Genomic DNA, 13,106 nt, shown 5'->3' with positions numbered 1-13,106 from the left:
CTGCAGTTGTCCAGCCATCACCATTTGGCCCTTGTCAGATCCTTACACCATTTTTCCTGCTTTTAACATATCAACTTTAAGAATGACACAGTCACTTGCTGCCTAATATATTCTACCCACTGACAGGTGCCATGATAACACGATTATCAGTATTATTCACTTTACCTGTCAGTGGTCATAATGTTAGGGCTGATTGGTGTATGTTTTGCATGGTTCTCAGCAATGGAGTCTGTAAAACTAGATTATTTGGTTGAATGAAAGAAATCAATAGAGCTAAACAAAAGCTGCTTGTAAAATTTGCTAAGTTACAAATTTCTTAAACAAGACTTCAATAAAATAAAGGCCCTCAAATGAAGGACAGATACACTATGACATGCTTAATCCTAATCATATCCTAATCATATCATGACCACTTTCTTAGTTGAGGTTCTTATGCCTGTACATTACAGGTGCTGTTCCATTTATTCATAACATTCAAGAATGCAAAACTTTTTTTTTTTTATTTCTAAGGCAAAAACTCATCAATCCCAGGTTTTGCCAAGAGACAAGCATGACAAAATTTTAACTCACATTTAAGGGAGCTGAATAAAAGGCCCAATACACAGTATCATTTTAAGAGTTGCTAAATAAAATTATTAATTGTAAAAGAGGTCAGAGTTAATGTGTCAGGATACCTCAGTCATCAACCTGTAGCTATAAGAAGAGAGATACTTTGTAGATTGGAGCTGGAATCTGTGTTTATGGCAGTCAGCATGTATGCAGGTGCGTGTGAATGGATATTTCTGCATGAATACATGTGGATATACTTATTAGGCATATCGTTGTACATGTATGCATTATTAGTATTAATACCTTTTATTTATTAAGCACCAACAAATTACGCAGTGCTGTACAATTTAAATGGAGTGGTTAACACATACATAACAAAAATACGTTAACACATACAGACACAACAGGAGTTCAGAACCCTACCTGTGAGTTTGCCATCTAGCCTAATGCTACTTTCACACAAGGTTCCTGGCAAGAATGGTATGTATGCATTATTAGGGGTGGATTGACCCATTGGGCACTCAGGCACAAACTGAGGATCTGCAGGAGCAGGGACAGTAAGGGGGTATGTATGTTTATGTGCATGTGAGCATTAATGTCTATGTATAAGTGTGTGAGCATGAATATCTATATCTATATATATATATATATATATATATATATATATATAAGTGTGTGTGAGCAGGAATGTGTGTATATATAAGTGTATGTGAGCATAAATGTGCATGCATAACATGTGAGCATGAATGTCTATGTGAAAGTGTTTGTATGTATAAACATTAATGTGTAAACGTTTATGTGTTAACATAGAGGTTAGGTTACTTGTAGGGTAAGTAAGTAAGTAGTATGGGTGTATGTGTAAGCATGTGGCTGTGTGTTAACGTGTAAATTTGGGTAAAGTGTGTTTACGTATGTGTGCCAGAGTGTATGTTGCAAAGGGTAAAGAAGGCACAAACAAGCTGTTTGGGGCCAATGATGGCACAGACCAATTGTTTGGGGACAAAGATTGCACAGACAGACTGTTTGGGTGTTATGATAGCACTGATTAGCTGTTTTGGGGCATTTGATGTCATATTTATTTATGGCAATAAATATATCAATTGCTGCCAATATTATGTAATATATTTATCTAATAAAAAATATTTGTGATGTGCAAAAACCACAAATTAAAAGTAGTGTTTTTATTGCTACAAATATTGAAAAATAGAAATGACTGGGTGTAACCACAAGGGAGGGGCTTAACCAGGAAGAGGTGTGACCATTAAAGGGTGTGACCAAGGGAGGTGTATCACCACAGGGGGGCTTGTCCTGTGTGGACATTCTGTTAGCTGAGTAACTTTCATGGAGTTTTGTGGAAACAAAACTTGTTCTAAAAGATGCCCCCTGACTTTTTTTTTTGTAGTTTTTTTCCTTTTTCTACCCCCCTAAATATACCATGTTTGTACAAGGGAAAAGCAGTAATCCTATTGAGCAGTCAATGGCTTTCTAATCCACTGTGTGTGTCTGTAGATATGTCTCTAAATCTTTGCTCCCAAACATCTTGTCTCTGCCTCTAAACAGCCTGCCTGTGCCACCTATGCCGCCTAAACAGCCTCACTGAGCCATTTTCTCATATATATATATATATATATATATATATAGCGCCAACAATTTACGCAGCGCTTCTTACAACACATACAGTATATTCAAGGGGTATGACAACACCCAATTGACAGACTAAGACAAACCAACATTAGATGGTACAGCAATGTTACATGAACCTGCAGTATGAGTTCAGAAGCTTGCGTTGTGTTTGTTATTATATGGTGCTAGAAGGTGAGCACGTATTAGCATTTTGTGCTAGTAGTAGCACTTGAGGTAGTGTTTGTCAGGGTGTGGTTTTAGAGTAATTGCATGAGTATGTTACAGTATGGTGTTAGAGTACGTGTCTGTTAGTGTTAGCATAAGGCGTCAAAGAGCGTGCATATGTGTTAAATGTATGGTGTTAGCATATATGCGAGCGTTTTTTTTGTCTTCCCATTCTCTATACCTAATGTATAAGTTAATCACAGTGTCATAAAACACCTTATTGCATTAGACTGTGGAACAGGAATCCCACGGCAGCTAGAAAGGTGACGTAGGACCCTACAAGACCATGAAATCTCAATGGAAGAAAGACTAATTTGTTGCATCCCCAGAAGCAGTTTAACATGGTACCCCCACACTGCTGATGAAATATAAGAAACCCTGAAAAGCCAGTTGTTAATTGCTTGTTCTCTTGTACTGGAAAACACATCACATTTCAGCACTTGCCAAATGTATTGCCAGGATGGAGTCCACCCCTATGTTGGAGGACCTGGTATACACAAACCAAAGGATGTCAGAATGTGTTAAGCTGACTCTTTCTCATCTTTTTGTTGTGCCTTTATTGTAACGCTCATCTGCATATGCTGGATTATTGGGGTCATAACATGGTTTCTTGGGGTATTGTTGTTTCTTTCTATTTTCATTTAGCTCCACTTTTGAAACCCAATGTATGCAGTTCACTAAGTGATGATGAAGGTTTTGCAGAGTGTGCTTCTCTATCCTTTATTTGTCGTTATCGTTTCATAGTTGTCTGTTAGGTATTCAAATGCAGGGGAGGGCTGGCAGCCTAAGGCCTGGGGGGCAAGTCAAGTGAAGTGGCTCCGCCCCCTCGCACTCACCTTTCACCCCTCACGCTGCTCCCATTACTATGCGGCCATCAGACTGCTGGAAAACTGATCTAAACGGCAGCTGGGTGCTGATGCCACCGGCCGGAGCTACTTTAATCCTTTTTTTATTTATTTAATACGCCGAATCGGCTTGCCATATTAAAAATAAACAAAGTATTAAAGTAGCGCCGGCCGGCAGCATTAGCACCCAGCGGCCATTTAGATTCGATTTCCAACAATCTGATGGCCGCATAGTGATGGGAGCAGCGTGAGGGGTGAAAGGCGAGTGCGAGGGGGCGGAGCTTTCACCCCTCACGCTGCTCCCATCACTTGGCGGCCATCGCATACGGCCGCTGGGTGCTAATGCCGCCGGCCGGCGCTGCTTAAATACTTTTTTTTTTTCATTTAATAGCCAATCCGGCTTGCCATATTAAATTTTTTAAATAAAAGTATTAAAGTAGCGCCGGCCGGCGGCATCAGCACCCAGCGGCCGTTTAGATTAGATTTCGGGCGGCCTGGGGGGCAATTGCCCCCCTGCCCCCCGGCCCAGCCCGCCCCTGTTCAAATGTAGTATTTGTCTGTTGCCATCCATTCAACCTTTGAAATCATTGTTCTATAGCGTGGTGCCATCCATCGGAGATTTGTATTCAGCTATGTAAGTTGAACGCTAATTATAAGGATAATGAGTTAAAGCTCCTTTATATGTGCTTATATGTGCTAATTTGTTTCACTAATGGATAGTGAGAATAAAGAAGACATATGAAAAATAAGTGTATGAGGTACTGCAAAAAAACAAACAAATGCCTTAGAGATTATACCAATATTTTATTATATTCTACACAATAAGATCCTTACATAGTTAAATTTACTTATGGCAGGCAAATGCTTAGATCAGACGTACGCAAATTGCATTCTCAAGAACAGTTTGACGGGCCAAGTTTAGAAGGAAATACACATTTAATCAGGTCTGAACTGGCACACTAGTCAAATGTGAGTGCGTTGGTGCCCAAGAGCATCTTCCATTGGCAGATATATGCTTTCGGACAGCGGGGAAAGTCCTTTAGCATGCAGACGTCTGCTGGATACATGCAGCTGCACACACAGAAAACGGCTGCTGTCCTTAAAGCACCAGGACCAATTTTTAGTACCAGTCTAGAACTGAATTGAATTTGATTAGTGAAACAGAGACCAAGCACCTATCGGTGGACAGAACCTGGTTTTATTCAACATATTCTTCGATATTTTATTTGTAAATATCTTATGACTGTAGCAATTGATTTAGATTTTTTATATTTCAGTCAATTTTAATTTTTTTGATATTAAGTACATCACATGGAGATTGTTGTTGTCCAACTCGATACCCGCACTGATGTTATATAGTTTGTCAATAAATATAAGTTTGCGACTATTATCAATTAGTTTCACAGTAATAAAATGTACTATATCAACAGCTCCACCCTGGTTTGATTACTAAAACCGACATACTGATGTTTTACTATTGTTCTTATTGATTTAGTAAGAAAAAGACATGTTCTTACTAAAAATCACCCAACCACATTGACATGGGGTACTAGTGGTTTACTAACACAAAAAGCCAAAGCAGCTGATTGGCTGGTTCATATGGTTCATCCTATGGTGCTATAAAGATTGCAGATATAGATACAGTAGTTTGTTATATGTGTTTGATGTACATTGGATATGTGCTCTCACATTGAGCAGAACAAATGACTGGTGTGTTTGGTCACATTTACACTTTGCTAACTCACAACTTACTACATACAACAAAGAGTAAGATAGTCTGTTTGTTGTTTACAGAGTCGTGAATGCAGTTCTTATATGGATAAGGCAGATGGTAATTCAGATTTCATGAAAAATACTTCCCTTCAATTGGAACTCAGCAGTCACTAAATAAATGTTGGAGGACAGTTGTAGTTTCAAGTTCATCATTTATTATGAAGACCTAGCACTGGAATGTTTCTCCAGCAAAAGGGCTCACCTGGCCCTGTATAATGTATAATTCAATAGATGATGAGACATTGAAGAAATGTTGCTGATATAACTATGCATAAATTAAGGCAGACACGCTCTTCCTGCAACAGATGCTCACTGGGGATGGTTCTCCTTAATGTGTATTGAAGTCAAGAAGTTGAAACCACAACTCCCCTGCAACATTTATTTAGTGAAAAGACTACTGTTCTGAGAGTCGTTATTAACTTTTAGCTGGTGTAAACTGGATTACATTTGTCACTAGCAGCAATTTCCTTTCAAGATCATCTAAGATTGGCAGCCACCTTACATAGATGAATCCCAACCAGTGAAATGTTGCCAAACTCAGTACCTAAGTCCTAGTGAGTCCAGTACAGCTGTTCCAGAGTAAGTATCTGGGAGATTATTATCTGACTATTGTCATCTCATGGGGTAAACTCATCACAAAATGGAACTTAGTTAATATACATTGTTATTGCCAGCCTGGATGAAATGTTAAATAAAAAATATCTCTTTGAATCGACTAGGTTTTTCATAAACAAGTTCCAAGCTTTTGAGATTGTTTCAAATAGGGTATGCTTCTTCTTTACCTATACATGTAGTACATATTGTGTCGCCATTTTCAATAAAGAATATTTCTACAACTTGACAATGTTTATGTTACTGATATCCCATGTGCTCAATCTTAAATTACTTGGTCATCTCTTTATATAGTCATCTATTTTATGTTATATCCAGTTTTATAAGACAATTATAATTTAACAATCAGTTTAATTTGTGGCAGTAAACATCTAGTTTCCCTTAATCTCCTTCATTACATATGTTTTTATTGATGATAAAGTAAAGGCAGTAATGCAGAATTTTTATGAAGACCCAGTTTATTGACTAACAAAAGCAAGTTACAGTAAGTTACAGTAATTCTGGAACGCAAGGGGTCTTAGGCAGTGCACGTCATTCTGGAACTAAAGGTGTCAGCTATCCAATGATCTCAGTGGTTCTTGAAGTAATATGATAACGTCATAAACAGGGTTAGGGAACATTAATGCCGATGCTATGAAATTTAATGATATTAAGAGAACGATCAAATATATGGTATGGAGGGCTCCATAAATGTGTTTGAACACACTAGTATGCAGCTCCATATGTGAGTGTGGGGGGGGGGGGGCTCTCAAAATATCCCCAGTTCTGCATCATGTAGAGAGAAGTAAAAGAAAGCTGTCATTTTGTTTTTCTTTTTAATGATCCCTGTCGCTTAAAAACTGTGTTTAAAAGTTTATTGGTATTTCTCGTGCTTACCCAAGCCTCAAGTATTAAGGCAGTATCACAACCTCACGCTGACGAGTCCCATTAAGGACCAAACAGCTGTCCATTAGTGGTAATCTGGCTACTGCACCTCTTACCCGAGTTTGGTCTAAAGGCTGTCTTGTACAGCGGGCAATTACTTTCAAGGGATCCATGTATAAAGTGGATATAGAGGCAAACGGTGATCATTGTTGACCTTATTTGCATGTGCCTACCCAGAATCCCTTGTGGTTGTGGCAGCACCATGAAATTTGGCTCGTCTGGTATCTGTAGATGAGTGTTTAATAATGCGTCTACTACCCCCTTAATTTTAAGTGGAAGGGTTTTCCATCACCTTTACCCACCATAACTTTTGTTAAAAGTTTATTGAAATACTACAGTTGCCTAGAAAGGTAGTCCTGTCATTCCTCCCAAACCCTCCCATGTGTATTACATCGCAGCAGTCTGACTGCCTACAGCCACTTCCACTTTCTATTTTATGCTCCTGTATGTGAAACAGCAAAGCTTTTAAGATCCGATGGACAGTAAATGTGATAAGAGAAGGTGTGTGAGAGGTGTGACGAGAGTGATTAGAGGAGCTTAAAGCTGCCTCCCCCTTCTGTGAAGCAGTGAAGACTGACAGGATTCAGTGGTCCTGCGAAAATGTTTTCAACAAGAAAATGCAACAAAATGGTAAATTCTTTTAGAAAAGGAATATGGTTATGTAATATGCATTCCATAGTAGTACATAATAGTATACATATCTACGAGTGTTAAAAAAAACATCTATGAGGAGCACTCAAGATGGGCAGAATGTCTGCTCTCAGGGGACATTTGTCAAAAGTATGCTTGTTTTAGCTTACAGAATATAGAAAACAACAGAATGTAAGAACAGATTCCCTCTGAATATTGGAAGCTAATTTCGGTATAAATCTAGTTGTTACCTATGGCACTGTTTTTAACAGTGTTTCACGCTATATATTTATGCACTGGGTTTCTTTATTCACATTTCTATTGACTATGACACACAGCACAAGAAAGTTATATCTCACCAAAACAATGAAGGCTTAGAAACATTTTAAACATTATTCATAGTAAAATGAAAGAAATGAAAAAAACTGTCCCTTTTACATTTATTTTGGCAAGATAAAGTTCTTGTGAGGGCCCATCTTGTTATTTAGCAAACCTCACAGTAGGGATATTTTCTGACTGCAGTGTACAAATGCCAGTACAGTTCATACACCACCTGACTGACATACCCCCACAAGTTACCACTTCTCCAATAAAATGACACAGTTTAAAAAAAACATCCAGTTTCATTAAATTTTAACAACTCCGATCCCTGTAGTCTTTAATCCACTCTCAAAACAGCTAATCACCCAACATTTGTTCTCTGTACACATGTAACCCAGCTTTTCCTGAGTCCCTTCAACTATATCTAGACTACCAATTCATGAACCTTGACTGGAGACAAGAAAACATCACCACCAACTGACATTGATTAGACCTTAGATACGTGTGTGCCACAACCACAGACAGGGATGATAATGGTAGTTCCCAAAGCTTGAATTAAAAATATCCAGGACTATGTCAGTGAGGTATACTCCATCTAACCAAATCAGGTTGCAGTGATGTATGACATCTGACCCCTAGCTCTTCTCAAAGATCTTGAATCAAATCAATAAAAGGGCTCCAAAAGAAGAAAGCAGACAAACCATACATGCCTAATCATATTAATATCATGACCCTTCTCCTAGCTGAGGTCAATCTCAATTGTGTAGATTAAAGATGTTGTTCCACTTAAAAAAATTAATTGCACTCTCTAGTATTCTAAGCAACTAAACTTAACAGATTTGTCATTTTATATTCCCACAATGAGGATTGTGTTCCCAGACAAAGACATGAATGTGGGAAACATTTCCTTTTTTGGAAGGGTTTGGGCATTCAACATTACTAGGAATAAGGTGTATAATGCAGAATTGAAGGTGGAGAATCACCTTTACAATTACAATGGGATGCCTTAAGACTTCTTAAATTTTCACATGCTTGCATATTGTTGGTACCTGGACCTAATGCAAACCTCATAATTATTTATTCCATTCCAGTGGTGCTTCACGTACCACTGCTCTTTGGATCACACACACCGCTCATTAGGTAGGATTCCTTTACTATCAGCTTGGACACCTCTGCATCCTGTGCCCAGGATTTACAATTGTAATCAGTAGTAATCATTGCGTGTATGAAATAATATGCTGATGAGTCTTCATTTGATAGAAGGCCCTACCTAACTACTGGTATGAACGTGTTAGCAAATGTTAGATGCGCACAAGTGGAAAGCAATCTTCAGTAAGACCTTCAGCGCTATCAAGGGTCAGATAGACTGTTTCTGTCACAACAGATCAACACAAACAACCAGTTAAAAATCCAGTACCTCAGAGTAGTAGATCAAAGGGATGAAATACTAAATGAATACCATGAAATTCAGAAAGAGAAATTCATGAAGATGACAACTCAAAAGATAATGACAGCCGGGGAAAACCATTACGGGCCAAAACATTGATTTAATTTGAAAATCAAATGTCACCAAATAAAAGCACACAGACTACATAATAGCAAGCACCTCTTCAATGTATAACATTAACTAACGTACCTGCTGTGAAGGATGGCTTTACCTGAAAATGCTATGTGATAGAGAAACTATCCTTCATAACGATAGGAGTGACAAGGTACAGCCCATATGATAAAAATGGTCATTGCCAGCCACATTTTCCATTAAAGGCAAGTATTTTTTTTTTTTTTTTTTATACTCGAAATCAGCTTCTGCACATAAGACATCCTTTACATTTTCAGAGACAAAGATAGCTGCTCCCTCCAACCTAATAGTGCTGAATTTATTCAGCTATATTAGATAAATTAAAATGATCGATAGCAGGAATCCCTACATACTTTATAAAGGTAAATAAACCTTGCTTATTTTTGGCGGTAATGTTACAATGACAAGTTGGACAGTTCATATTTCTGCATTACTACCTGTACTTTGATAGACCACTTGCTGAATATAAAAATTGCAATAAACAATTACCCTCTATTTAATTTATTACTTAGGAAATCAAAGTAAAATGTTACACATATAAACATAATGTAATAATAAACATTGCAAATGTAATACAATAACATAATGTATTGCGCATCTGTATAAGCAGACAATTTAATTCCCTATGCACATTCAGACCGAGATAGTCTGTGTAGGTCATGCTGATTAACAAAGGTATACAGGTGGAAATTCACATTAAAATTGTATATGTGGTATTATTCTTTCAAGCAAATCCCTGTTTCTATGCATCAATGCACAGACAAAAAAAAAACTGCAGAAAAAGTTACGCTATATGTATCCGCCCAAATTTGTACAATGAGCAATCAGGAAACCGGGACTATTAATGTGTAAAAACAGAACAAAAACACACTTCATAGAAACAATTAAAACCCTTTCTACCCATTTAAAATCATAACTGATTAAATACATTTTTTTAATTAATTCCAGTAGGGAACAGGCTAAGGGGTTGGCTTTCATTAGTTGGTAGCGTCATTCTGTATCCATCAAAATTGCGTGGAATGCTTCCGCTGGTCGATCCAGAACTATTACTTAATGTCTCTATGCTTCCGTCTCGTTGAAGTTCTGCAGGAATAAAAAACAATAAAGAGGTGGTTATTTTTGGAAGGATACATTTCATACAGCAGGTTATAGTAATTTATCTATCAGATCTTTATTGTTGCAACTTTAAAAAAAATAAATACATTTAGGAACAAACTTTTCACAAGATGTAGTCGAATTGATACATGTGAAGGCTGATGTATATTAGCCTGTAGTTGTGGGAGGGGCTATGGTTATTTAACCAACGCCTCTCCCTTCCACAGCTACGTTACAGCGCCTAACGTTGCCCTCCCTGGCCCCCCCTATTCATTTCCTTCCTTTTATTTCCTCTTTTCTCCTCTTTCCTTTCTTTCATTTTCTATTTACGGGGTGGCCCTCTATAGGCCTACCTGGTACGTCGGTCATGGCACACTTTAGACCGAATGGACCTCTCTTGGTCTTTGGTTCTCCGTTCCACTAATCCTATTTGTTTGCCCCTAACACAACCATCACATATCTGGGCCTTCAGAGCAAAGTAAGATATCTCAAACCCCAGGCTGGGTAAAAAAAAAAGAAATATTATCCCTCATTCAATGCAACAATCGCAAATCATGAGACAATAGATTCATAGGTTGGTACCAGTGGCGGTCAGGGGGGCCCAAGGGGCCGAGCGTTCGTTTTCAGCAACCGCTCAGCGTCCTTCTGTCTCCTCTGCACCCTGCCGCTTGGCGGTGAAGCCGCGTGCAGCGCGGCAGAGAAGCCAGACAGAGGCCTCGCGCTCCCACCACAGGACTTCAACACGGTAAGTAAACAACAAAGGGGGGTAGGGGAAGGGTAGATAGTGAGAAGGTAGGGTAGATAGTGAGAAGGGGGCAGAGGGTAGATAGTGAGAAGGGGGCAGAGGGTAGATAGTGAGAAGGGGAGAGGGTAGATAGTGAGAAGGGGGAGAGGGTAGATAGTGAGAAGGGGGAGAGGGTAGATAGTGAGAAGGGGGTAGGGAGAGGGTAAATAGTGAGAAGGGGGTAGGGAGAGGGTAGATAGTGAGAAGGGGATAGGGAGAGGGTAGATAGTGAGAAAGGGGGATAGGGAGAGGGTAGATAGTGAGAAGGGGGGTAGGGAGAGGGTAGATAGTGAGAAGGGGGTAGGGAGAGGGTAGATAGTGAGAAGGGGGATAGGGAGAGGGTAGATAGTGAGAAGGGGGGTAGGGAGAGGGTAGATAGTGAGAGGGGGGCCCTTAACAGATTCTCGCACCGGGGCCCTGAGGCTTCTACTTACGTCCCTGGTTGGTACTGTGTAATGCTAGCCAGTGCAATACACAGTTATTATCCAATACACAATTATTATCCTACATGTCTAAGGTGACATATCAGCCATTACATATCTAATAAGCTAATCACAGCTAATCAATGGCATGGAATACTGGACCACAGAGATGGCTTAGCAGTTTTATCATAAGTTAAATTCTTAATTATTTTCTTTTTAACGTTTTTTACAAATACATATGAAATGACTCAAAAATGTTATATGCTTCCTTTGTTGGTGAGCCTGCCTGGGACATTAGAATGTTCCTTTAAGCATGTCACTATAATTTCCCTAGCAAGAAAAGCACAAACTGATGTGTATAAGTAAAAAACAAAACAAAAATATGTGTATGCTACTAACAAAAAAAAAGCCTTATTAAAACAAGAAAATATTTCAACTAAATTTTCACCATATGTCAGTGTTCAAAGGAACCAGCATCAACAAATAATTGAGGGGGAAAAGTTCATTGTAATCTCAATATCATGTAGTCATAGCTAGCTACATTAAAATAATTTCTGCTGGCTTTACTTTATAGTGAGTATTGGTAATAAGTATAAAATATACAGTTATTTAGAAAAACAGACATAAATGAGATAAAAAAGGGAAAGCTTTCCACTCAGGATAAGCTTTCAGAACCTTAGACATCTCCTCTTAAGATGGAATCATTTCATCCGAAGAATTGACCTCTAAGGTCCATGAAACTTAGGTAACTTTATATACTTTCCTATGTTAATCCAATGGACATAGAACATCGATTAATAATTCTACATTGAATTTAAAGTGAAACTGTCACATTCAAGGCTGTCCCAAAATATTACATATTGCACTCTTTATGACATTTAACATGTTTTTTTGCTTTCACTTACAGTAAACAGAAATAAAATACCATAACCTTAATAATGTGAAAATCAATCATTAGGCAATTATAAAAAAACAGATGCTTTTTAGTTCTAGATTGAACTATGGTTCTATCATTTAGATGAGAATTCTTCTTTGAGGAGTACAATGGCAACTAAAAATTGAGGATTTCTTTCCAGTGAGTAAAACTGCTACTGACCACTGGAATTATATCCCATGGCTCTAAATTACTTGTTTTCTGTATATTTATCTTTCTATGTGCATGTATGCATTCACCCCAATCGTTCTCATTGAATGTCTCTATTTATTTTCACTCCATCTACAAAAAAGTGTTATTGTCCACTTATTTCCCCAGTATCCCTTTATTGTATTCTATATTAACATTATGCGCATATAACAGATAAACTTTTGGCTCCTAGGAACAACCTTTCAACAAAAGCCTTAAATCCAACTTTTACGATATACATCTAGCACAGAAAATGCAGTATTATTTTGTTCTGCATCCACTGAACAAAGTAGATATGTGTATTAGTATACGGTCCCAAATAATACCTGATTTAATTTTACATTTTACATGACGGTTCTTGATTTAGAAATACTGAAGTTTCCCCAAGCCTCCTCATCCCAGTAGATAGATTCTAGGGAAAATGCTGCAGGACATCCAAGCAGTAGATGCCGGGCAACATACAGCCTAGTGGGGGAGTTAAGCCAAGTGGCCAGTAATAAAGGAGACCAAACACATTTGGGAGGCAGCATGCTTAATGGCAGTACCCAGTAGTGTCCAACACACATTTACTAAAAGGGAATACATGGAAACCTACATAAGG

At 38.3% G+C, this 13,106-nt stretch overlaps 1 protein-coding gene across 1 annotated transcript in view; it reads right to left on the bottom strand.

Moving 5' to 3' along the window:
- Positions 1-9,566: 9,566 nt before the first annotated feature.
- The window catches only part of BCAS3 (BCAS3 microtubule associated cell migration factor), a 514,534-nt gene continuing 510,994 nt past the window's right edge, over positions 9,567-13,106 (bottom strand). Inside the window, exon 25 of the mRNA XM_053454572.1 lies at positions 9,567-10,164. Coding sequence (XP_053310547.1) covers positions 10,016-10,164 — 149 coding nt within the window. The 3' untranslated portion in view covers positions 9,567-10,015. The remainder of the gene's footprint in view (positions 10,165-13,106) is intronic.

The sequence above is a fragment of the Spea bombifrons genome, chromosome 2 (genome assembly GCF_027358695.1).
Source record: "Spea bombifrons isolate aSpeBom1 chromosome 2, aSpeBom1.2.pri, whole genome shotgun sequence".
NCBI lineage: Eukaryota > Metazoa > Chordata > Amphibia > Anura > Pelobatidae > Spea > Spea bombifrons.
Note: the sequence above shows the minus strand (reverse complement) of the source record. Positions and strands in the feature narration are given on the sequence as shown.